At 39.8% G+C, this 27,744-nt stretch overlaps 1 protein-coding gene across 1 annotated transcript in view; it reads left to right on the top strand.

Moving 5' to 3' along the window:
• SEMA3D (semaphorin 3D) overlaps positions 1-27,744 on the top strand; it is a 191,210-nt gene that overhangs the window by 122,031 nt on the left and 41,435 nt on the right. The window contains exons 8-11 of the mRNA XM_062179057.1: positions 2,297-2,425; positions 11,883-12,025; positions 23,582-23,696; positions 24,865-24,934. Coding sequence (XP_062035041.1) covers positions 2,297-2,425; positions 11,883-12,025; positions 23,582-23,696; positions 24,865-24,934 — 457 coding nt within the window. The remainder of the gene's footprint in view (positions 1-2,296; positions 2,426-11,882; positions 12,026-23,581; positions 23,697-24,864; positions 24,935-27,744) is intronic.

The following is a 27,744-nucleotide window of genomic DNA, read 5'->3' on the forward strand; positions in this document are numbered from 1 at the left end:
GCAAACCAATAAAGCTGTAGGTAACCGATGTTGTAGCATCTATTTCTCCAATTTCACCAAACCTGGTTATATTCATGGAAATGCTGTGAGATATTTGCTAGTATGTTTAGTGTTCTTTCATGCTGTATGCAACTTAGACTCTCTTTTTGAGGCATCTGTCTTGTTCGAACCTGATTTTATTCATGGAATTGTGAATTTTTTTCAAGCACATTAGTCTTCTCTCACTTTGTATGCAATCTAAACTCTCTTATGAGACGTCTCTCCTGTTCAAAGAAGCCGGGCCCATGTGTTCTGAAGTCTGTTCTGAGGGATGTCAGCAGGACCTCTGAGTTTCAGCCATTATAAGGGCTCCTTTTGTCTGGGTTTGGTTCATGACTTTAGTCTCTTTTTATTCGACTTGTCTGTCAAATGTTTGAATACATGATAAGAGTGAAGCACCATGACATTTTAATTTTCGCTTAGTGAGAACCAATGATCCTGCTTTGAAGTGACAGCCTGTGTGTTTTTGTGTGTTGTGAAAATTATATGACTAATGTTCAGGCATTATTCTCAGAAAATGAAATAAAGAGTTTGTGATTCTCATCTGTCAAGTGGAGCTGACACACCCTTAATAAAAATCATTACGTTGTAGGCATTGGTGAGCCTTCTTAGAAATTCCTAAGTAATTTAATATATATAAAGAAAATAGTTCTTAAAGACAGGATATTCAGATCCATTTTAAGTTGAAACCACTTTATTCCAAAATATTTATTTTAAAAATGCAAAATATAAAATATTCAAATATCTATAACTTTGTTTCAAACTGATACTTTGCTTTCTTGAATCTTATCCAAGTTTCTCATATGATTTTGTTATTGTGATTTTGTTGTATTAGTTTTTCCTTTTGTTTCACAATGCAGTATTGCTATTTACCTGATGTATTTTAGGGGAAAAACATTTGGGAGGACAGGAACAGTACCACATCTACATCCACTTTATGAAGCTGGATTTTTCTGCTTTGTGTGTGTGTGTGTGTGTGTGTTTTCCTTTAGAAGTGGGAATCTTGTCATTATTTACACTGAATTGTCCCAAATAGTTTAGTGAAAGGCTTATTTAGGCTGATAAAATCAAAGGATTTAGATAGTCTCTTTAAAAGTGTATATACATGGTAGAAATTTAAAGATTATGTTTTTGAGCAAGATTGAATTAACTGACAAAACAATGCCTTTTCTTGCCTGTTTAGGCATTTAAAAGTCTACATTCCCTCTGGAGATTACCCAGGTTTTACTTTGTTCTTTTAAGTGCGACCTAAAGTAGTTGACTGTTCAGATCTCTTGAAATTGCAGAGGCGTAGCTGTCCAAGGGTCAGTGTACTACATTGAAGGACCAGCCTCCTGGCCCCCACCCAGTGCCCTGAACACCGAACACCGCCAGGGGACACTGACCCTGCACTCCCCTCCTCTTCTCCCTGCCCTCATCTCTCCACCTTGCCCCTTCTCTCCTACCCCACCCCTCCAAGTCTCTCTATCTTCCTCCTCCTTCCTGCCATAGTTCCAGCTCCTCCTCCTTTCCCTCTCCCCCCTCCTTCCATCTCCTCTCCTTTGTTTTACTCCTCTTTTTTCTCTCTCTCTTCCTCCTCTGTCTCTTTCTATCTCTATGTCACTGTCTTCTCTATCTCTTTGATAAAACTAGGACATACTCTTGACGCAAGTTAGGACAAAGCAGTTTGGTACACAGTGGTGGCAACATCTTTCCCTTTTCAAGAATCCCTGTTTATTATCAGAACTCTTAGACATTAGCTGCAAGGAATGCAACACGTTGTGATTACCAAGAATGCCTTCAGTGCCAGCAGTTTTCTTTCAGCAGAGGTTAGGCGAAGGAAAGTAGTCCTTGTGGTTGTATTGGTTAAGGAAATACTCTACTAACTACTCCATCTTTTCCTCATTGCAGTTTAGTTTTTACGTGTGTGTGTGTGTGTGTGTTGCTACAAACACCCAGTTGTATTTCTTTGAATTTTGGTGGGGAGAAGGGAAAGAGGAAGGGTTTATCCAGAAGAGAAGCTAATGTTTGTGTAGTTATTAATTCAGGAGAGAGAATGTAGTCCTTTTTATATTTAAGTATCTAGTGTCAGCTTACCAACATTAATTGAGTTGTCTTTTTCTTTAATTAAGCTAAATTTCCAAAATCTCATAGTGCAATTTATGAAACACCATATTCTAGGCATACACATTTTGTTGTCATGCTGTGGAATCTGTACATCTTTGGTCTTATCTACTGCTGTATTATTAGAAGTCCTATGTATTTTTCTCTCTCCCAGATGAATACCTCTACTCTGGAACAGCCTCTGATTTCCTTGGCAAGGACACGGCATTCACACGGTCTCTTGGGCCGACTCACGATCACCATTACATCAGAACCGACATTTCAGAGCACTACTGGCTAAGTGGTTAGTGATTTTTTTCTCCCACTTTTAATCATTTTGCCTTTGTTTTTGGGTCGATAAGCTCATTATTATTCATTCAAATTGTGTTGGATGATTAACTTGGCTCAGTATTAGACATACATTTGAATTAATCCCATGCTAAGTTAAACAAATCTCCAGAATCATTTGTGTGTGTGGTAATTGCTGATATTTCTTGAGTATGCACTATGTCCATAAGCTTGACAAGATTCTATACTCTAACAGATATTTCTAATGCTCACAGGGACATATAAGATGTGTTATTTTATGCTTTCAGAGAAGAGCAACTTAAAGTAGAAAGACATCAAGTAATTCATTCAGGGTCTTGGAGCTAGTGGGTGCAGAGCCGGGGTTCAAGCAGACAATCTTAATCTCACATTCCGTGTTTTAATGACTCAGCCATATACTGTCTATCAGCCCATTCCAGAGGGATTGATTGTAATGCTAATTTCTCTGCTCTGTAATGTTAATTTCTGTTGCTTAAAGATGATTTTTGTTTGAATTAAGTCATATCTCTCTTCAGTCATGAGCATATTTGTATTTATAAAGTTTTACATTGTTACTATTTTATGTAGGGCTCATATAATATTTTTGGACTTTCAAAAAAAGAAAAATGAATATAATATATTAAATAAAAATGTAAAATAATAATTAAAAGAGAAATGCAAGCCCCACTGCCTTGCAACAAGTTACATTTTATTATGATTTTTATTGTTTCTAATTATCATATGTTATTCTGTTGTGTGGCAGAATAACATAACATTTATTTAAGCAGGCAGACGGCATTTCTGTTTCCACCATAAATATTGGGTTTTGTGGAGGAGGCCACGGTGAAGATTTCCTAGGGGCTATCTAAGCATTCAAGCAGTGACAACATGAACAAAAGGGAAAGCACTTTTAAAACATTTCTTTTTTTTTTTTTTTATTTTTTTTTTTTATTTTTGACAAGCAGAGTGGACAGTGAGAGAGAGAGACAGAGAGAAAGGTCTTCCTTTTGCTGTTGGTTCACCCTCCAATGGCCGCAGCGGTAGACATTTCTTTAGTCAAAGCCTCCACATCTACTTGTTTGCGTAACAATGTGATTTTTATTGAAAACAGTATCCTATATAGGGAAAATACTGAGCATCGGAAAATATGTGATTTCTCATAAAATTTCTTAATAGACATGCAAGATAAGACCATCTTTTTGTGCATTGCAAGGTTTTGGTGGAATTAGGTTTGAAAATAATTCTATAGATTTCACCTATAGAAAAGTTTAAATATTTGTGTAAGTAATAAGCTATTCTTAAATAAATTATAAGACTGTACTCTCTGCCTTGGAATGGTAAATATTGTGTTTTCTTTTAATAGATTATTCTATTTTTTTTTCTTAACTAGGAAATGCCCATTAAGAGGTCTATTGATTTGTTAAAACACGTTGAAAATATGTATTTAACTGTTTTGTGCCTGTAATGCTACTCTTAGTGCTGTGAGAAGGGAATCGGGAAGTAGGAAGCCTTTGAGTTGGTTTAGCATTCATTCCCGTAATGAACAAACTTGGAGACCTTTGCAAACTGAGTGCTGTTCTACACATGGAGCCTGCATGGACAAACGCAGGGGAGGGCGTGAGGGGACACTGACCCCATGGGTGATGACTGCTTTGCTCAGCCCAGAACATAAGGACAGACTGGACGATGCACATGACTGTAAATACGATCCTGAAGCCAACAGAGAGCCACCAGTGGTCCACCTTTCATCCAGGGGACCAGACCATTGTTGTTCTAAATTAATGCAGTAGCATGAAGCGAAGACTGAAGAGGATGAGGACAGAGAGAGAAGAGGCCATGGCTTGAAAAAAGGAGGAGAAAGGAACAGAAACCAATACAGTGGCAGGGGGTTGGTGTGAGAGCTCAGTGTCTATGGAACTTAATTGTGCTTAAATTCTCACTATCACTTGTACGTGACCTTGTCCAAACCCTTCTGTGCGTTCATACTCTTTGTCTGTACATGTGGCATCTACTGTCCATTCTGCATGCCTACAGGATTAGATTAGAACATATGGGGAAGTCTGGGAAGACAGTTTTAAACGCTGAGTCAGTGTCAGTTCATCATCGTCATCATCATCACTCCTGAGTGCAGAAGTGCGAGGTAGGAATAAAACCTCTGACATCTCTTCAGCATTTTGACTGCCAGCCCCCTTTCCTTCTCTTCCTCTATGCTTCCTAATTCTGTGAGCTTATTCATCCCAGTACTTGGAGTTCAGCTGTTTCCCATGTGCCAATGTTTCCTAAAACTGAAATTCCAAACTTCTTCTGCAAACAAGGGGATTTAAAAATATTTGTTTAAACATATCACATTTGGATTCATTGTTTTGTGTGAGAATAAAGGTATCTGTGCCTGAGCTTCGATTGCTTGTGCCACTAACTTGCTTTGAGACTTTTTGAGTACTTTAATGTCCCTTCCTTTAATTGGGTCTAAGATTCTAGAATCCTGTGAGCATAACTGTTTTGAATACTTGTTTTTCCTCTTGAATCTGTCCTCCTGTGCCAACTTCCTGGACATTCGTCTGTCCTGGTTTTTTAACTTCACCCACCCAGTTACCTTGAAGTTATCATCGATTCCTTCCTTCTCTTCACCTCTCTGTCTGATTTAACAGTGAAGGCCTCTCCTTCCTTCTGTGGGCCTTGTTCTTTCCATGGTTGCCATTGCCTACTGCTTATTGGCCCTATTTATTACCAGCCTGTCTCCCCATCCCCACCTCTTCCCCTTCATATTTATTTTATGTAGCATCCATGCTGGAAATTCTCTGCCGAACTCTTTCATTTACTGGCATAATCCTGAGAGAGTTACTGTTTGTGTTTCACATATGGGAATATGTGAGAAGTCAGATAGTGGTCCACAGCTAAACAGGAAGTAGAGTGAGATTGAAACTCAGAATGTCTACCCCCCTGCATTTTTTCACAGCACAGGACAGTCCCTTAACCCAAATTAGAACCTTTTGACCACATCCCATGTTCCTGAAGCCTGATCACAAACAGGACCCAGGTATTCATGCCATGTTTGGCAACAGCAGACCAAGGATATGTGTCTGGTGGTAGGCACTAGTAGAGAAAGAGAAAGTGGGGTTCGGCAAGCAATGGGGGAGACCTTGCCAGTCTGGCAGAGCTCGGGTAAGTGCATGTAGCAAGTCAGACACTTGCTAAGGGGTCAACGGGCCAGATTTAGAGGGGACAGGACCAAATTGGTCAGTCCTGCAGTCCATGGAAGCCAAGAGGAAAAATTAAAGAAATGGTGACATTCCTATAACGAGAGTGTTGGCCGAGGGAGCATTCCTTTATGAGAAATGGCTGTCTTCAGATACACTTGTGGAAGTTGATGGGGTCCTCTGGCTGGAGCTGGGAATGTGAGGAGAGAGAGTACAGGTGAACTGTGCCAATTGTTGGGAACAGCAGAGTCTTATTTAGCCTCGTATTTTATAAACTGACATGGAGCATGAAGAAAGGACATTTCCAGGTCTCCTAGCTGCCAAGCCCATCCTTCCATCACTACACTGAGGGCTTGAGGAGAGCAACCTGTCCATCCTTTGGAGTCTGGAAGAATGATGGCCTTTGGGTGGTAGTTATGGGACAAAGGCCATTTCTGTCTTAACATTGGACCACTGCAGGATGGTCAGTGACACAGCCTACTGGCTCAGAAGCTGCAGTGCCAATACTAGTAGACACTAGCCACATATCACATTCTAAATTTCAATTAATTGAGTAAATTAAAATTTTGTTCTTCAGTCACATTAGGCATATTTCAAGTACTCAATAGCTACCAGGGCCAGGGGCAACAATATTCAATGGCACACATGTGAGATATTTCTATAACTTGAAAATTTCTGTTGGGCAGGGCTTGCTAAGTATACTTGTGTATTAATTATGCATAATAGCCTGTCATGATATTTTGCAACACATTTGTGAAATTTCTTTACTATTCATATAGAATGTGTTGTGAAACTCACTGCCGAGTTTCATAAGTTTTCTCTCAGGTTGAAAGAACTGACAGATAATAAACATTCAAATAATGGAGTCATTATCAATATTTTTTGTGTTTCTCCTACATCTTACACCAGTATATTATATATTTCTGATGAGATAGTTTGAAAGTTTTTTGTTATATTTTGCTTCTTGTACTTTCATTGTCAGTTTAAGAGTCTACTTTCTACATGTCTGTGATGAAATAGACTCTTATAAATGCAGTATTATGTTTAGATTAAGTGAAATACAAAGATTAAATTTGCATTTGACTATTTAACTGTTCAGATGCAAATTTCAAAGACTTTATGTACATATATAAATAAACCTTATTAATTTGGAAGGTAGAGAGAGAGGGAGGGAGGGGTGAGGGAGGGAGAGGGAGGGGAGAAAGGAGAGAGGTAGGGAGGGATAGAGACAGAGAAAACTCCCATCCACTGATTCACTCCCCAAATGACCACAACAGTCAGGGCTGGGCCAGACAGAAACTGGGAGCTGGCAGCTCCATGCAGGTCTCACGGCGTGTGTCATCAGGTATGCAAGTGTGGAACCCAGGCACCCTGATGTGGGACCCAGGAGTTTATCCAACTGCTACATCAAGTGCCTGCCCAGAATTTTAACATGATGCTACGTGGATTTTCCATAAGTCTGCTTTTATCACTGAACCCTTTAGTGAATTGAACACCCTCAATAGATAAGACTATTAGTTTTCTATCTGCCTGGCTTTAACCAGCGTGAAATCAGCTGAACTCTTCATTTAATGGTGCAAGTCTCCTCTAGAACTGTCTGATTCAGTCCCAAGAGTTCTAGAAATATGAATCCTCTTTCCTTTCTTCAGATACTTAACCATCTATTAAATTACCTTACCGGGATACAATGTTACAAAGGTGTACTACAATGGGCAGCTCTGGATGAAGACTTAGATGGTTCCACTCTTTATTAACTTAATCTTAGAACATATGAGGAAGTAGGAAGAGAGATACAAGTTCTGGTGGTTACATAAATGCAGTTGAGTTTTGTTTGCATTCTAGGATAAAACTAGGAAATATGACTGCTTAGAAAATGAAAACAAAATGATGCCTCAGCTGCATGTGTTTTGTTGTCTTTGCTGGAGCGCCTGGGAACTTTTGCTTTACGTTTTCAGTTTTAACATATGGAGGCTGTTTTCATTTGTAATTTCTCCTTGGGTGCTCTGTTGTTTATAAGTTCTCTCTCTACATGAAAGGGGAAAAAATAAAGTGACAGGAAAATGATATCAAAAGAAAAGATACAGTGATGTCAGGAACTTGCTTTCTATTACATCACAGGGTACATGTGCTCATCTGGGTGAAAGGCGCTCATGGGGAGAAATGAACGTGGTGCATACATTGTGGGTCTATGTCATGTTCAGCTGACAGTGCCTCTAACTGAAGTTTATTTGTGAAACTACACAATTTTAGATTCTATCCCCATTAGGCAATGTGTTTCAAATGCCAAAAAGGATAAATGTGCGGTAATAAAGCCCAGGTGTTTCTTGGTCTGATTGAAAACTATTTAATTCAACAATTATGCACTAATTAAATGATACCTATTTTTACCCAACTTTGGCATCAAGACAGGAAAGAGTTTCTATCATAAAATACTAACATCAGGATTCTCAGACAGGACCTAAATTGAATCTGCAAGAAAGGAACTTTCCATTCTTGAAAATTGTATTTATTTTTAACTCATAAGTATGCTTATTATTTAAATCACAGAACAGAGAACTATTGAATATTCTTTTTATATAATCAGATTTCTCAGATAATAAGTATTTGGCTTAAACAGCTCTAGCTTGTCCCTCCAAAACAGTTTCTTACAATAGTTATGAAAGAGCCAGCATTTAAGATGGGGTTCAATAAAATCAGGAGTGATTGACTAAACACAATACCACTTTTGTTTCATGTTATATACTAGTTGAAAGTGAAAATAAATAGCATTTGGAACTCTACAGTATTTCCCCTGTTGATGCCATAAGGAAATTTCCAAAACGTGCCCAGCTGTGACTCTCCACCTTTTGTCCATTTGCACGACCAGGCAGCACTGGGGCACAAGGTTCCCACCCACAGCTGGCTGTCCTGCACAGTCTGCAACATGGCAGTGAGCTGTCATGCTTATTTGCACCCATTTAGAGCTCATACCTTCTGCTCTCTGTTAATGTTAGAGTTGTGTTTCTACGGGTGAACCCTGCAAACACGTGAAAACCACACAGTCCGCTCGTGTGGCCCCTTTCCCCTGCTGAGTGTCTGGGGAAGCTTCACAGGCCACGCCCTCCCTCACAGGTGCGCCTCTTCCCTGTGATGCCGCTCCACTTCCTGTCCCTGACTTTTCATTTTGTCTCTGGAGAACAGTTGTATAAATATTCTATCACTATTTTTTTTTTAAGATTTCATTTATTTATTTGAGAGGTAGAGTTACAGACAGTGAAAGGGAGAGACAGAGAGAAAGGTCTTCCATCTACTGGTTCACTCCCCAAATCTGAAGCCAGGAGCCAGGAGCTTTTTCTAGGTCTCCCACGCAGGTGCAGGGGCCCAAGCCCTTGGGCCATCTTCTGCTTTCCAAGGCCATAGCAGAGAACCGGATAGGAAGTGGAGTAGCTGAGACTCGAACCATTGTTCATATGGGATGCCAGCAGCATAGGCAGCAGCTTTACCTGCTACACCACAGCACTGGCCCCTCATATTATTAATTTTTAATTACAAATTCAACTCAATCATGATGCAGGTCTCACAGGATACTGATGTTACAAGGTCACCAAGCTGCATGTGTACCTCCAATAAACGCTATTCAGAGAGCAGCATTGTGGCACAGCAGGTAAAGCTTCCACCTGTGACACTGCTTCCCATATGGGCACCCGTTCTAGTCCCAGCTGCTCCACTTCTGACCCAGCTCTCTGCTATGGCCTGGGAAAGGAGTAGAAGATGGCACAAGTGCTTGGGCCCCTGCACCCCATGTGGGAGACCCAGAAGAAGCTCCTGGCTCCTGGCTTCAGATTGGCCTCTTTCTCTCTCTGACTCCCTGTCTCTTTTTCTCTCTCTCTACCTCTGGCTCTCTAACTCTGCCTTTCAAAAAAATAAATAAATCTTAGAAAAAATAAATAAAAAGAATAATGGAATTCATATTTCTTCATTTTAATGAACTTGATGAAATTCTCATCCCACTGTTATGGGAAAATGTCTTTCCACAAAGAGTTATTTTTTTAATAAAACAGAAAAAGAAAAAAAAGGAAATCAGAAGTGCTAAGTGGTGACTCAAAAAGGATTTTTACTTTGCTCAGGAAAGCCAACTGTTTGTGATTTAACTTCAGCAGGAACAAAGGGCTTGACAAAGCACAGGGGAAAAAATTGTGAGGAATTGTTAAGATTAATTAGAAAAGAAAATTAAGAGAACCCTATGTGGTCTTCTAAAAATTGAATTTTTATGTAATATTCTAGGGCCATCGGGAAAAAATGAAATAGTGTGGAGGGTAAGAGTCTATTGAAGTCTTTTTTTTTTTTAATTATTTGAGAAGCAGAGAGAAAGAGACTGAGACAGAGACAGAGCCCCAGTAGGCAGATTCACGCCCTGAAATTCCTGCAGTGTGTGCGACTGGCACGTGATGAAGGCAGGCAATGGGAACTCAGTCTGGGTCTCCCTTGTGAGGAGCAGGAATCCTGCTGCCTACTGCTGCCTCCCAGGCTGTGCATCAGCAGAAGGCTGGAGTCAGGAGCCAGCACCAGATACTGAACGCAAACGCTCAGATGTGACTGGGGGTGCGAGCCAGCATTTTAACCACTAGGCTAAACTCCTACTCCTGTTCAGCACTGTGTAAGCAAGGCATTAGTAACTCAAATTGATTTGTCCTTGATGCCATATGAGAGTATGTTGTATTTCAAATACTTTTCCACTTCACATAATTTATAGCCATCTTTCCATATATGTACATGTAGACCCACTGAATATTTTATATCTGCATGTTACTCATGTGAGCACATAGATAGGCTCAGTCCCATCAGCTTCTTATTTGTGGTCATAAGAATGATGACGATGATCATCTCCATTACCCTCCTAATAATAAATCACACTTACTGAATGCTCGTTGCACGTCAAGCGCTGTCAGATGCTAAGTGCTTTATCTATATTAACTCACTTGGTCATCGCATCCGTTACCACACCAGCGGGTGACATGGGTAATCTCCCATTATGTCTGAGAAAATTGAGATATAGAGAAGATAAATGAGTTGCCAGTGCTCACTTTTCCAGTAAAGTGGCAGAGACAAGACAGAACCTGGAAGGTGTCTTCAGAGCTGATGTTGGAATTGACCCAAGCACCTTAGGTGTTTCTGTCGTTTTTTTCCCTTGGCAATTGCTCAGAATGCAGCAAAGAGCATTATAGTATGTCAGCATTTGAGAAGGGGTTATAGTTCTTCCTGAACTATAAAAGACACTGTGGTGAAGCGGGTGTTTGGCCGACTGGTGAGGCTGTCATGGCCCGCATTGGTGTGCTGACATTGATACCGGCTCCACTCCTGACTCCAGCTTCCTGCTAGTGTGCACTCTGAGAAACAGCAAGTGATGGCTCCAATGGCTGGGTCCTGGCCAGCCACACAGGAGACCTGGATTGAGTTCAGTCTCCCAGCTTTGGCCTGTCCCAGCTCAAAACACTGTGAACTTTTGGGGAGTGAACCAACAGATGGGACCTCTCTCTCTCTCTCTCTCTATGACTTTCTCCCTCCCTCCCTCCGTCTCTCTCTTTCTGCCTCTCATATAAAACTTTAAAAAATGTTTTTAAAGACATCGTGCAGGGCTGGCACTGTGGCATAGTAGGCTAAGCCCCCACCTGCTGTGCCGGCATCCCATAACAGCGCATCTTTGTGTCCCGGCTGCTCCTCTTCTGATCCAACTCTCTACTGTGACCTGGAAAGCAGTAGAAGATGGCCCAAGTCCTCAGGCCCCTGCACCCACGTGGGAGACCCGGAGAAAACTCCTGGCTCCTGGCTTCGGATCCACTCAGCTTCGGTTGTTGCAGCCATTTGGGGAGTAAATCAGTGGATGGAAGACCTTTCTCTCTGTTTCTCCCTCTCAAATAAATAAATAAATCCTAAACAAAAGACATTGTGCATTAAAATGGACTCCATCAGGCAGAAGGAGCCTATGAAATCACAGATTGAAAAGATTTACAAGTCATCAGTGAGGCCATGGCAACTTTGTCAGGCAGCCACCAGTCACGCTCTCATCTGCTCTCTGGGGCGCCTGGAGAGCTTCTTCAGGACCTCTTTTGTGGACTCTTGTAGAAAAAAACTCATCCACAACTCCCAATTCCCACATTCAGTTCATGATTCCTTTTCTTTGTCCTGCTGCTGGTGTGTGTTCAAAAGACACCTGTACTGTTATGGCTGGATCATGTCAGTATGTGAATTTATAGTTTCTTGTTTTTTGTTTTCAAACAGGAGCCAAATTTATTGGAACATTCCCCATACCAGACACCTACAATCCAGATGATGATAAAATATATTTCTTCTTTCGAGAATCATCTCAAGAAAGTGCTACTTCTGATAAGACCATCCTTTCTCGTGTTGGAAGAGTTTGTAAGGTAAAATTCAATTATGTAATTTACTGAAGGCATACAAAAGAGTTCTTCTTGGGAAAATGGAATTAAAAGATGCTTAGTTTACTGCAAAAGAAAAAAAAACAATAAAAACACTTGCATAGTTTTTTCAGGAAGTACATTTTCTGTGAACTTTCGGAAGACCCATGGTAAATGACAGATGAACCAAAAAACTCTGACAAGTGTTCATTATGTGCCTTTAAAACTTTCATTTGATCTAATATAAGCTTAATACAATAACAATGCTACTGGAATCCAGCAGCATATTATTTTTGACATGGATTTATCTCCACTGAAATAACCTTTCGTAAGTAGACAGACACCTTCAGCCTAAAGCCAGTTTTTAAGGGAAGAGCTGTTACGCTAATAAATACACTCAGCTGGAAGCTCTCTTTGGTCTTGTACAAACTTTTCATTTTCTTCCCTCTGAGCCTATCACTTTTTGTTTCGGGCTGTGCCCTCTGGCTTCTGAACACTTCCAGGGACAGGAATACAAACCATCACTGCACTTAAAATTGCTAATGAAAACATGGCTTTTGAAGGAGGCCAACTTGTGAGCCTGGATCATTCTTCACCAAGTGTCCTAACCAATAATGCTGTCTCCCACTGATCCCCTCTGCCCCGGAGGACAGAGCCTCTAAAAGACATACTCATTCTTTCATAATCTAAGAGTCACAGCAATTTCACTTGAAGCCTCTTGCCCTGAGATGAATGGCCATTGCTTGGAGTGGTTGTAGTGTGTTAGTGTATTGAGGCATGCCTTGTAAAACAGTGTCCTGACCCTGAAAACCTGCGCTGTGGACTGACGTTATTTGTATACAGGAGCTACATTAAATATGTCATCAAGGATTTACAATCAATTAAATGCATTTCAAGAGTCACTCTCTGATGAACATATATAACAAGTGTGTTATTTGGGCACTGGTTCAATGCTGATTTCTTAATAGATCTAATCCACTTGAAAAAAATTCATCTACAGCAAAGTAATGTTTTTATTGTAGTACAAATCAGCTGAAAGTTCATGTTAGAGGTGGAGGACTGTATTAAAGAAAACTTTACCATTTATAAATATTTATATTAAAAGTATAATCTTAATCCTGTGGATTGGCTGTAGAATATTTTATTTAAATTGTGAACAAACTTCTGTAGTGAAACGGCTGAGAAAATTGTAGAAGATGAGTTTCTTCCCACCACAAAGAAACCCAGACCACACAGCAAGATTTTGTCTTGCTATTGTTCTTACTTAAAAAGCTAACAAATTGTGAGATCCAATCAAGACATGTGATGAATGAATTTACTTAAAAAAAAGAATCTCTTTACTCAGTAATGTATCTCTCAACTCAGTCACCCTGCTAATCGAGCACTATCTTCAGTTTCTTACTATGACCTTTTCGTCAAATATTTGAAATATTTAGTTCAAAATGTTTTCTTTGTAATTTTTTAGTTAGAGCACACCCTGTCTATATTTTCACTTTTACTTAATAAAGTAGGATTAAATTATGGTAAAAAGTGATCATATCTGAGTGGAGATTGTATTAAGAACATTCAAAAATAATTTGAAATCTTAAAAATTATGTGTTAATGTGTCCCCTCAATGTAACAAGTTTAGTTATAATTTTTAAAAACAGTACTGTTGTTCCTTTTGTATATTATTTTTATACATAAAAACTTACTGTGATAGTATTTGGGAGTATATTCCACTCTGGTGTTTCCTGTTTGTCCCCAAATATCACCATAATGTTATTTTATTATTTTTGACAAATAATAACAAAGTGAATTCTGTGAAACAAAATTGAGTTTCATGGCTTTAAACAGAGATGTAAGAGGGACGAGCTCAGTTAAGAGGGAACTACGAGTCAATTCCATATGCTTTCCCGAGTTGACAAAGGCTTTTTTTGTGCCAATGGGAGTCCTTTTTTCTATTTATTTCACCAGCATATTCCCACAGTACATATTTGGAAATATTTAGGCTTTGTTTTGCTGTTATTATTGTTTAGTTGTTTCTGTTTTTAACTGAATATTTTGGCACAATGGGAAACTGGTGACAATTTAAGAGTTCTCTATCTCTTCAGCCAGTAAACTGCAGAAAAGATTTTATTGACCTGTAAAAATTGTTTGCTGACCTGTCAGAGATGTCTCTGTTAGACTGAGTAGAAGGCAGTGATTGTCAGGGAGGAGGGTCAGCAGTAGGCACACATCCCACAGAATTACTTAGAGGTGAGGGGATCTTTTCCTCATTTTCTGTACCATCCATTCATTAGTTTAATCATTGTAGTATTTCAGAGCTTCCACAAAATTTAAAATAATTTCTGTGAAAAATGTTCTACATCAATTGGTGAAACTAATAAACCATTTCCTCTTCTAGTACAGGGAAAATAAACACATAAAGGTATTTTCAAAAAGTTGGAAAATTGAATTCAAAGATAGTTTTTTCACAATACTCATTTCCTTGAACTTCTTGAAGACTCTTTATATAAACAGCTCATCAGAATACAAGGTGATACCAGGAAGGTCTGAGGACTCTAAACATTCAGAGAAGTTCTGAATCCTTTTGCCAAGGAATTAGTGCTTGAACTGAGTACCGGGGGCAGGGGCAGGGTGGGGAGCACTGCACTCTGTAAAGTAATGAAAAACCAGTGTTTCAGCCAGCATGGTGATAGAGCAGTGAAATCTTGCAACTGGAATTCAAGGGCTATGTATGGGGCACAATGTCTTTTGAGATTAGCTTGTTAAATTGAATAATAGGGAGTCTTATTTCCATATTAATGAGTGTGAACTCTCCCCTGGAGGCAGTGAAGAGTTATCAAATGTTTTAACTAGAGCAGTGACAGGATAGATAGATAGATTGAGCAACTATTTGAAGAATGCATCTGAATTGAGGAATATTTGTAATTGAGAGACCTTAGGTTGTTCTCTAAAGTAAACAAGAGTGAAGAGATAAGAGTAAAAGAGATACTACTGATAGAGGCTATTTCTAAAAGGCCCTTAACTTACACAGTTTCTATAAGTTCCTTAATTGCCACTCTTTTAATAATTGCAGTGTAGACCAGTGCTGAGTTTCTAGATGCTGTGGTGCAGGTCCGGAAATGCACAGGGAGATACACTCTGATAGGAAACAGCAAAATAAGCTGTGGGCGTAGGTTGTATGTCTAGATGAACTGAACTTGATAAGGTTACAGCTATGCTGCCATAATAACCCCTCAAAATAGGACTCGGAGGCTCACAGGTGTGTGGGCTAGTGACTTAGAAATCATTCACCAGTGTCCTGGTGGTTCCTCAAGTTGTGTGAATGTCTAGTGTCTCAGGAAGGTTTGCAGGACAAGGCCAGAGGGGAAAGACAGACTCCCGAGGGGGTAATGACACTAAGAAAGCAGAGGAATCTGCAAGGACCATTGAGAGATGATGGTTTGAGAGGTAGGTGGAGAAATGGGCCTGTGCTCTCACAGGTGCAGGCAAGAGCTGGCCTGGAGAAGACAGCAAGACAGAGTCAGGTAAGATGAGGACCGAAAGCCAGGTATTGGGTTTGGCAGTAAGAATATCATCAAAGAACGTGGCCCGAATAACATGAGCATTCCGCTTGAAGTCAGATCTAGGCTTAAACCTTCCTCTGCTTCTTATTTGTTAACCTCAAAAGTGAGAGCACCCATCTCTTCAATTACTGTTTCACTAACCAGTGTAAGAGATCATATGAACTTGGATGTGGCAGATTCTGAGGAGGGAACTGAAAACAAGGGTGGCTTGGATTTCTGGTTTCAAGCATGTCACACCATCCGTTGTAAGAGACTGACCTGTAAAAAACGTATATGCTTGCTCATACTAGCAAGTGAAACGCTAAAAATCCCCCATGTGAGTGTGTGAACACACACATGCACGTACACGCTTTTGGAGCCAGATAAACCTCTGTGCAGGAGTGGAAGAAGTTGGTGGTGATGGTGGTTTTGTGTGTGTGTGTATGTGTGTGCACGCTGGGGGTTTGGAACAAACTAATGATGAAAAGATTTTGGGAAAACTGGTATATTATTAGTTGTAAAGGTTGAAATTATTATTTATTTTGCCCTCCTTTTTAAGAATAGCTATACTTTATAGATTAATCTTATTTCTGAACATAATCAAAATAATTTGGAGCCATATCAAATTATGTAAACAATTTGAGTGATACAGATTTTGATCAGGGGATGTGGTTGGGGAGAGAGCGTGTAAGGAAACTGTCTTGGGAGATAATGTTGCAAGGCAATGTTCTTAAGTGACAGGCTGAGATGAATAAGTATTCTCATCCAAAGAGTCCTCGTCACTCTCAGGTGTTTATCATGGTCTCCTAATGAATTATTTCTCAGGCGTGTCCCTGCTTTCCAGTCCAACTGCTTACCCAATCTTTTCATATTTAAACCACGTATTCAGTCTTGAGTGATTTCTGAAGTCTTGTCAGACGGTTGTTCTTTGATGTTGCTCAGTAGTCAGTATGTGGATGTGCTAGCTGGTGTAAGGGACACCCAGGAGCGCTGATCTCATTGGTGATAAATTTCACAGATCTTTGTGGTGAGGTATTAAAGGTTGGCGGAATGGGTGAGTGAAATAGCATGAAATAACCCCCCCCAAAAAAGATTTACGTCTGTTTACTTTGCAGGTTCATACTCTCAGATAACATGATTTATGTGCAGTGATGTTCATTCCTGGGCGTGTGTGAGCGCCCCTTTCCCTTCAAGATACACCCTGTAGTGAAAACACCAGCCCGCTTCCATGCCTGCCTGGGCTTTTCCACCTCCAGGCTGGTCTGTGCTGCTTTTCGATTCTATTCCTTTCCAGAAGCATTGTCCGTTAGCGTGCGTATGCCAGGCCCCTCCAGATTCCAGCTGTAGGCTAGGCCAGTTCTCTGTTCAACAGCATTTCCTTTGGTCCCTGCCAGGAATTCAATTTGGATGGCCTTTTCACATAACTGGCCTGGGGGGTCTCATTAATAGCCTTTTGCTTCGACTCCACGTGCATTGTCTATTTTGATATATGGCCCTGAATTTGGACAATTACTGCCTTTGAAGATCTGTGTTTTTAGGCCAGTGACACTTTCCGTATTTATTGATCTCGGTTTTTGTGCTTACTTTCACTGTGTCACTTACAACCTCAGTGAAAGATTTAGTGCCCAGTACTTACAGATGTGCTTCTGCCTTCCTTCCATCTGTTTTCCTGTTGGAGAAATTCCTAGGAAGGGATGCACACAGTTTGCTGTAGATTTTTCTTTTAATTTAATGAACTCTGACCCCACCTGATGAAGATGGATTAACCGCCTAAATTTACCTAATTTAATCCGCCAAATTGTAGAAACCGAGTTCTAAACCATCATGCATTACCCGAGTTTCGCATTTCCAGCAATCTTTATGAGTTTTGGAAGCAGCCAGAAAACATGTTCTCCGTTTCTGTTTGCTTTGTCATTCTCCAGTGGCAAGTCAGGAACAGCCACCTCTAAACAGCAGTGTCTTTTTTTTTTTGCCATGGAAGCCTCTGAGGAATTTATCCCCTAATAACTGCTGGCTCAATACCTGCCATAAAGATTTCCTTTCTTCTCTTTCCACTGTCTCAGATATTCGAGTTTGTATATTTTTGTTTCCTCTACTCTAATCTTGAAGTATCTCAAGATCAGTAGTAGGTGAGTAAAAGTCTACTTGCTTGGCTGCCAAGCTGTCTGGAATTTATTTTGGATTCTAAAGCATCAGAAAAGGTATAAAACCTTTGAAAACAGTGAAGGATCAGATTAAACAGATCTTATTCTATTAATAAGGGAAATACTACCTATAAAATTCTCTTTTTTATTAAAAAAGTTTAAATTCAGTTTCTCAAGAAAATAAGAGCTATTTGTGTCTACCGGGTGCATGTCTCTGTGTGGTACATCTTTATTTCTGTATTGGTTTCTACAACGTAACCTGTGTTGATTGCCAGACAGTGGTGTTAGGTGAAGACTTAACTCAGCCACCCTCCTCTTGATAATTGTCTTTCATTTTTGATGGTCAGAGTCTCTGAATCAGACGTGTGGAACACGTTGTAGCACCTGGCAAAGGAGGACTCCTGGGCAGAAGACGGAGGTGCACTTGCTTGAGTGGGCTGAATGCACTAGCTTCCATCAGTTCATTTATCATGTGGGAATAGGCAGTGTAAGAATGTGTTTTAGTACCTCTGCATCCCCTCCTAAGGAGACTCTTTGCTCTCGACATAAACTTCCTGTTTTGTTTCTATGATATCCTGATCATAGTTTCAGGATTTTAAATAGGCCGCTCGGGGTTTGGATTTTTCCTTCTGGAGATGCACAGAGCCCCAAGCGGAGCCTCTGAACCAAGTCTTCAAAGAACCATTCTGTAGTCTGTCCTCAGTTCAGCAGAGGTGGAGAAGTGACCTGGACAACGGCTCTGAGACTGCAGTCGCTGTGATTGTGTCTTTACTGTTCCCAGAATAAAAGGGACCTCACAAGGGCTTGGTGACAGTCTCAACACAAGACTGTTAGAAAACCTCAAGATACAGTTTTTGTTCTGAAGGACAAATCAGAATATGAATATGACATGTTAAAATAGAAGAGGCATTAAATAAAAAACACAGAAGTACTAGTGTCTGTAATCTTATATGTAAATTTGTAAAAATGGACAACAGAATGCCTGTGTGTTTGCCTCCATGGGACAGTTTCAGTACCACCACAGAAGAGAATAGAATCGAATAGGAGAATACACAAAAAATACACTGATGGTTTTCAAAGTATTTCAGAGAGAATTTTATTCTCTTGCTTGCACAAAGATACAGAAAAAGAGCATTTGGCAAAAATAAGAGCATTCTAAAGAACTGTGTTCTAAGCAGTGTAGAAATTACAGCTTTTAACTACACCATCAAACCTTGCTTTTCTTTTTTTATTCATTACAGTTCTTCTTCTTTAGTGCCTATTGATTTGAACATCCCAGTATCGATCAACTTAAACTAATTGATATAATTACAAAGCTCTGAGTGGACATCAGATTCTAATATACTACAACCTATGTTCAGAACTCTTGGATATCTCATTCACTGATTCATAAAATCTTTAGAATTCAAAAACATAGGAGCTGCACATTAATTACATTTTCCTGGAGCTTCTGTTTCCCAATATAAAGGTGAAAATGACAATATTTATAAAGTGATGAGAGATCCTCAAACAGAATGGCATATACAGATAAAGCCACGTTTAACAGATGAACCCAGCAGAGCGACCCAGAGGTCAAAAGACACACTCAATAAAAGTTCATGTGTGACAGCTTCTAGCTACTCCACATGTCTATGTAAGATTTATAAGAACTTGGGTTTGCTAGGACAGTAAAAGGAAAATGCAGTCACCTTTAGCTTGCATCATGACCGATCTATTAGTAGATATCTTGATTCGAAGATCATATTGATTCAAAATATCACAAATGATTCCAAGGTAGTATATTTTACAGCTGTAGGGGAATTAATTATAAGTTGTGTTTTGTCTTTGATCATTTTTTGTTTTATGAGTTGCTTTGAAATTGAGTGATAAAATTAAGGAAGACTGTGAATGTTCTAAAAAGCTACAGAGAGCAAGGAAACAGGCATCTTCAGCACTTACCACCCAGCTTGAATGCAGATCTGGCCTGTTTGCATTTCATTTCATTTCTTTGTTACTTTCATCTGCATCTTTGTATAGAGGATGTCAAGACTTTTGGCAACCCCACCACAAGGAGGCTGTGATAAATAGAGTGGAGACACAGGGACATGACTGGTGGCCAAAAGCTGTTGATTCTGACATCTCCATAATAAATCTATTGTGCCGGTGAGACAGTTGTATTCTTCAGAACTTCACAAAAATAAGCAAGGAGGTGACAATTTAGTACAAAAGTGGTTACCTCCCTTTCAGCCCTCTTCTGGGCTTGAAGTTCTCAGGGGGTGGGGGGAATGTGTGGATTTGCAAACAAATCCGGGGCTGAGAGCTGGTCAACAAAGTCAGCCCAACTGACACTGCCCTCCAGGAGAAATACAACTCCTGGCGAGGTGAACTTTGCCATCCCAGGTCATGCTCCTGGATGTCTGTGAGAGTTACTATCCAGTCATTAAATGCTTATACTCCATTCCTGAGAGCTATTACCAGAAACTAGACTTGTTTCCCTGCTGACAGCAGGTGGCTTTCATCTTTGACCTGGATTTTTTCCTGTGTTTGTTTTTATCTTTTTTTATTCCTTGAGGGCCTGGGGAAGACTGCTGGAAGGATAGGAAAGAGCATTTAAAGATTATGGTGTTCAAAGGTTTGCAATTTCCATTTGTTGCATCTTCCAAAATGCAGATATAGTGAAATTCCTTCCCTGTCCAACACATCTGAAGCTGGTAGAGTACTGAGAATTTTCTCATGGTTACCCTTAAACACAGGTGCTCATGTAAATAGAATAGGGAGGAAATGTGGGAAGCAAGCATTTATTGTCACTTCATGTGACAGATTGTTTCAAAGAATATAACTGCTCTTTTTCTTATGATGAAATACTGACATTCTGTACACTTGTTCAACGGATTTCATAGATGTTCAGCAAAATCATTTGAAGACCTTCTCTGTGATGGGGTAAGCCGAACATGGTGCGTATGTTTTCATGCATGGCTGCTGATAGACGTATATGTATGGAACCAATACTAGTTTTAGTATTCCTTGCAGGCCCTCTCAAGATATACAAATATAGGCAAAGAAAATTTAATAAATACCATATCAAAATAACGCATTAAAATAAAATGTTTTTACTAGGGCCATACTCAGCACAATTCAGGATCTTCTAAAAAGATAAAGTCCAAATATGTTAGTTTAAAGAGATATAAATCAAGGATCACAGGAAGATGAGGAAATAACTTATCTTGTATTTTTTAATTCATTTAAAAATCTCTTACTTTCTGATAACTGCAGATATGCATTTTCTCACTGGAACCTTCTCTGCATGAACACAGAATTCATTATTATGTTAGGAGGACAGCCAGTATTTTCCCCATTCAGACTAACATCTAGATTAATATTTATAAAATGATATGGGGCATTAGCATTAAAATAAGCCATATCTAGATAAGTCTGCCTTCGTATCTGCTGGCATTTGGAATCATCCAATAACTAGCTGAAATATTTTTATTCATGAGCAATAACACGAATAATAGATAACTCAGTAGATAACAATAGCTCACATAATAGAAGCACCTGATACAAACTGTTTAGTTGCAGACATGCTTGGTCCTACAAGGTCATTGTGTAGAATGCAGTATGCACCTTCTGAAGAGGCCATGGATGGTTTCCTGTCTTTGCTCTTTATGAGATTGTCTGCTAGTTCTCCATTGTGTACTTAATAATCCACAGACACATTGGCCTGGTTTTGCTCTTCCTTGATCTCCACCCAACTTGTTTTTATAACATGTTCCTGCACTATTTTAATTGACCCCAGACTTCATCCAAACCACGTTTGCCCTGGTTCTCCCTACATGTTCTAGATTGTTCCTTTTCCCTGAGTTTTCAGCACTTAGGGTATTTCCTGAACCCATCTTTGCATATGAAGCCTGACACTGATCATAGTTACCTCCAGCTCTTCTGAGAAGCCTTTTTGTCATTTTCCCTCTATAAGGAAGTTTCAGAGGATACTCCGACTCCCTGGCTCTTTATACCTCCTCTTAAAAAACAAAGGTTTTACTAATTTCACCTTGTACTTTTAGCTACTAGTTCATTATTAAACATGCATTCACTAAACACCTGATGGGCAGGGTGTTAGTGACATATCTGGAGTGAGTACTGGGTGAAGGGAACAAGGGAGTACATCTTCTGGTGAGAATTAAAACTATTAGAAACCAACGAGCAGTTATTGGGTTTTTATTATCAACACACGCCAGCAGTTCTCTGCAATATCAGTGACAGAATACTTCTGCTGGGAAAGCTTCTCGTTGGTCTAAACCATTGGCTGTGGTTATTATTTTGATATGTATATCATATATGTATTTTCAGCCCCCAGCACACATGAACTCAGCCACTTGTATGTTCCAAATTCCTTATGATTTGGAAAAATGTAAAACAGTGAGACATAGTACCAACTTTGAGTTGTGCTATCTTAGCTCCTAGGTGAAATATTCGATAGAGATTTTAAAGCATGTGTTATGTGAAATATTTTATGGTTTTTAAGACCTTTGTCTCAAAACTTTCCCTCTCATTTGATGTAAACCTAAAGCACAATAAAGAGAATCATAAGTGTTACTGACTTTTACAGAGATACAACTGGAAATTATGCTGTTTGGTGGAGGAGAATAGAAAGCATGCAAAGAATGATTTTTTTTCTGGGTGTCATGGACAATAGATGGGCCCTTGTGACAGATACTAAGGCTGTAGTGATACCCATTGTCTCTGGTCTCCCTCCTCCTTCCTCCTTCCTCCCTCTTTCTTCATAAATAGGAAATATTTACATGACCTTGAATTGTCTTCTTTGGACAGTCATTTCAATGCTTTTCTGTAGTGTAATTGCAGAGATAAAAACAGCATAGTGAAGATAGTTCCTAGGTATTCAGACTTGAACTTTACAGCTAACTGTTCTTTAATTTTACATAATATAAGTTGATAGAAGGATAAAACATTTTATGTAACTTAAATAGATTAGTGGAAAAATGTCTCCAAAAGGAATTTCTGAAAGTTGAATTAAGTGCTTAATATATTTACTGTATAAATCAGTCTCATTTATTAGAAGCATGGAAGAGCTAGTTGAGTCAAATAAACAAAAAGTCGTATTAATTTAATGTTCCCAGGGATATTTACTTTAAAAATAAGAACTATATCTTTTATGCTGAATTAAGTAATGCAATCCTGTTTATTCTGTTTAATTGATTTAAATGCTTGTTTTGCTAAATGCCTCAGAAAGTTTTAATGAAATACTTCAGAGTAAAAGTATGGAAAACACAGAGTAATATTTTAAAAGATTTTTTATTTCTTTTATTATGTACATATTTTTATTGGCTTCATGTTTAATTAGTAATGCACTAAATTTGGAAAATAATATTTTAAGTCTACTTGGAGACATATTTCTAGAGGATTTAAATATTTTTCTTAGTCATATAACTAATACACAAGTCAGCGCTAACAATTTATTCAAGTTACCTGGCAGTATGCTAAGCACTTTACACAAATGTTTCCATTTAATCATCAAAATAACTATTTTAAGGCACTAATTATATTTAATCAATGAGAAAACAGGAACTTGGAGAACTGAGTGGTGTTTTGCAGGTCATGGAGCAAAAAATTGGCAGAAATAGGACTTGATTCCAAGCCTGCCCTATTTACTCCAGTCTTGCATACATATTCTCATTCAGGGGATGAAATTGCTTGCATTGCTTTCATTTAACCATGAGAAAAGCGTTTAAGGTTCAGGACAAAACTGCCTTTTCCATTGTTCTGAAGTTCATGGACTGAGTGTCCAGGCTCTGTGTCTGTAAGCGATGACATTATGACGACATTGGAACGGCCACCCGTTTTAGCAGGTGATAGAATCATGTTCATAAATCTTTTCTCCCCCCACTTTTCAGAATGACCTAGGAGGACAACGCAGCCTGATAAACAAGTGGACGACTTTCCTTAAGGCCAGATTGATTTGCTCCATTCCTGGAAGTGATGGTGCAGACACACATTTCGATGAGCTGCGTATGTCACACGTTCCTTTTTCCTTGGAAAAGTTTTACTGCCTCATTATGTAATTCAGCGTATAGACAGCGTGTTAGCTCCAAAGGCCTAATTGTACTTGGATAACCCAGCATGGAGGGCAGGAGGGGCTATTACCAAATTAATACAAAGAGATACACTAGGCCCAGATCCAAGCTGTCTGCAAGGATTCTCCTTGCTTTGTCAGTGTCCTGTTAGTGAATGAGACTAAATACTGGGAGGCAGAAGCAGATGAGCTCTGGGATTCAAGTCCATTCCTGTGCACACCACTCACTCTGCACCTGCTGGAGGTGGAAGACAGGGTCCTTACAGAGCACTGCCCTCTACTGGAGAGAATGGGAGATTGGAGGAACTTGTCCCTCTGGGTTTAATAAAGAGGACACGCAGCCAAGTAATAAACAGATCTTTTTTTTTTCCCCCGTCCTTTTTTCACTCCTCCAAAAGATAATTCTAGATGGACTTTTGCGGTTTGGTTGTATATAAAATTAGCATCATTAGCCTTTGTTTTCTCAACATTTCCGCTTTTGCCGTGCAATGTAAAAGTGAGTGTAACGCTGCATGATTTCATCAGCATTGTGTGTTTCACAGTACTAACATATGTATTCAATATTCATGGATGAGCGCTCATGTTTTATTCTAGCCCACTCACATTTTAAGTAATTTTTTAAAAATATTATTTACACATAACTTATATTCAGTATTGCATTGCTTACTTGCTTAGCTGTTTTTATATTTTTACCAAAGAGGTAGTTAAGACAGTTACAGGACATGTTTTCACACTGGTGAGTACAAGTTACTTATGATTTTGATTTCTATTGTGTATGAAATCATGTAGTCCTCATTGGAAACAGTTGTAGACATGTAACAGTTGGATCACCCCGTATGTAGGAGATTGAAGTAAATACCTAAGATGTTAGATGTCCAATTCATTGCCTCATAGTTAGCAGAATAGACATACAAAACAAAAAAAGTCAACAAAGTGAAAAAACAGTCTTTTATTCTTAATTTATTAAGGTTCAAGATAATGACTCTGCTACTTGAATGTTATATGCTGTTTGGAGTTTCAGAAATATTGTATTGTTAAAAAAGAAACATACATGTAATGTTGGAAAATAAAAATATAGTAAATGGTTATTTTTCCCATTAACAGAAGATATTTATTTACTCCCCACAAGAGATGAAAGAAATCCTGTAGTATATGGAGTCTTCACCACAACCAGGTATGTTCCACACCATACTTTTTTTTTTTTAAGATATATTTATTTATTTAAGGGGCAGAATCACAAACAGAGAGGAGAGACAGACAGAGGTCTTCATCCCCTGGTTCACTCCCCAAATAGCCACAAAGGCTGGAGCTAGGCCAATCTGAAGCCAGGAGCCAGGAGCTTCTTCCAGGTCTCTCACATGGGTGCAGTGGCCCAAGCACTTGGGCCATCCTCCACTGCTTTCCCAGGCATCAGCAGGGAGCTGGATCAGGAGTGGAGCAGCAGGGACTGGAACAGGTGCTCATATGGGATGCTGGCACCACAGGTGGAGACTTAACCTTCTGTAGCACAGCGGCGGCCCCCAGCAGTGTGCTTTTGAGCCTTTTGGAGAATTTGTATTCATGCCTCTGTGAGCCAACATACTTACATGGGTTTTTTGGTCCCCTCCTGTGTAGTATAGTGTTGTATACATTTTTAAGTTTACTTATTTAGCTAGTGTTTTTTAAACATCCTTTAGTATCGACATAAAAACTTTTTGTTCTTTGTTTATGCCAGCATAGTATCCCCAGTATGGTGACCAGTTTGTTAGTTATCCCCTGAATATATGGACTTCTCTGTTGATTCCTGTCCCTCGCTGCTACACATAACACTACAGTGACTTACCCTGGCAATACCGTTCAGCATATGAACATGTAGAAAAAGTTTATCTAAAATGTTTATTTTGAAAAATCTATGCATGGGTTTCAAATGTTTTGGTACCAACATAAAGCTGTGTTTAAATGACAGTTTACACAGGGGTGCTGGTTCTGTCCCGGCTGCTCCTCTTCCAGTCCAGCTCTCTGCTGTGGCCTGGGAAGGCAGTGGAGGATGGCCCAAGTGCTTGGGCCCTGCACCTGCATGGGAGACCAGGAGGAAGCACCTGACTCCTGTTTTCGGATCAGTTCAGCGTGCCGGCCGTGGCGGCCATTTGGGGGGTGAACCAACAGGAGGAAGACCTTTCTCTGTCTCTCTCTCTCACTGTCTAACTCTGCCTGTCCAAAAAAAAAAAAAAAAAAAAAAAAAAAAAACAAACAACTGACAGTTTACACGAACATTTTCAAGCCCCCTAATCTAGCTGTTCAGATAAATTCCCAGGATAAAATAGCTGGGTCCGAAAGGCATACGCTGCCCTCTTCTGTGTGATGCTGCCCGGTACATGTTAGCAAGACTGTGATTTTCTTAAAATTCTATATCTGTCGGGCTTTCTTCACTTAAGGTTTATTCATTTATTTAAAAGGCAGAGTTACAGAGACAGAGACAGAGGGAGAGGGGGGGGGGGGATAGAGATTGATTGATGTATATTGCATCTGTTGATTCACTCCCCAAATGGCTGCAGCAGCTGTGCTGGTCCAGGCAGAAGCCAGGATCCTGGAACTCCATCAAGGTCTCCCATGCGGGTGCAGGGACCCAGGCACTTGGGCCATCCTCCACTGCTTTCCCAGGGCGCATTGCCAGGAAGTTGGATCAGAAGTGGAGAAGCCAAGACAGAAACCAACACTTATTTGGAATGCCATGTGGCAAGAATGTGAATTCACCCACTGTGCCAGGATGCTGTCCCCGGGTGGCTCACATTTGACTATGTGTAAAGTTCCTAATTACTCCTGTTCCACGTCACTGCTTTCTCCACAGCTCTGCTATCAATCTTTCTATTAACTTGAGCACTGGAGGAATTGGAGGTATTGGCACTTATTCTGAAGAAATGATTTTTGCTGCCTTCTTTTGAATACATTCTTAACTATTTGGTATGCAAATAGTTTCCTAGATGTGGCAGGATCACGTTTAGTTCCTGGTACTTTCTGTATAAGCTGAAATGCATTTTGGTTGGGAATATTTCAGAAGACAGAAGACTCTGGGGTTAACTGTCAGATACAGACTGAGGGCAGTTAAGCAGGAAAGGGAAGAAGGCAGCCTGAGAAGCTGCTGTGTGGGACTCAGTCTGTTCTGTGCGTCTGTCGAGTGGGAACATCAGACCAGGTGCCTGCAGGTCCTCCAGTGAGTGCAGCATCTCAGCCCCGGTTCGCAGGTGCCTTTCCATTCTCAGAGCTGTCTTTGCAGTCCCTGTGTGTCCTACACACAAGAAACAGATGTGTGCCAGCAAGCGGCGCCGCATGATAGTTTTTTTCCTCTTACCAAGTTGCTGCCCACCCAGACTGCAAACTTGCATGTCTACTCTTTGTCCTGGGTGCACTCTATTGTTTTATATTTAATGCGGCCCCGAGGGCTGAGGTCCTGTCGGAATGCAGGCCTTGTCTTTTGTCCAGTAAGAAGCTATGATTAACTGCAGCCATGGAGATGTTGTGCAGCACGATGCATTTTTCCTTCTGAATATCATAGGCAGACTGTGTGAATTTGTGAAACTCCACCTTTCTCCCAGCCTGTTCACCACTGCCTCCCAGTGTTTCCCATCCATGTCAGTCCAAGAATATTAGTGATTAGTCCTCCTGGAGAATCCTTAGCTCGTTGATGTAAAGCTGAGATGGCTGGGTGCACAGATCAGAAAGGTAATCTTGTTTGTAAGATCAGGAACCAGTGACACATTTAGACTCAGAGAAAATGTTTTTAATTTCCAGAAATAAACCAGAAAAGGAAACATCTGAGAAGTGTTAGCAATTTTCCATCATTAGTTTGCAAAGATTTGTAGAGTTCCTACAGTTTTTCTGCCTCTTAACACTGTCTCTGATACTTTGTAATCATGATTAGTTTAAGGATCAAGCAAATTACTGGGATGCATAAAATTCAATTCAAAAAGGAACACAAAGAAAAAATACTTCAACATCTTAAACATC

Source organism: Lepus europaeus, chromosome 20 (genome assembly GCF_033115175.1).
Source record: "Lepus europaeus isolate LE1 chromosome 20, mLepTim1.pri, whole genome shotgun sequence".
Lineage (NCBI taxonomy): Eukaryota > Metazoa > Chordata > Mammalia > Lagomorpha > Leporidae > Lepus > Lepus europaeus.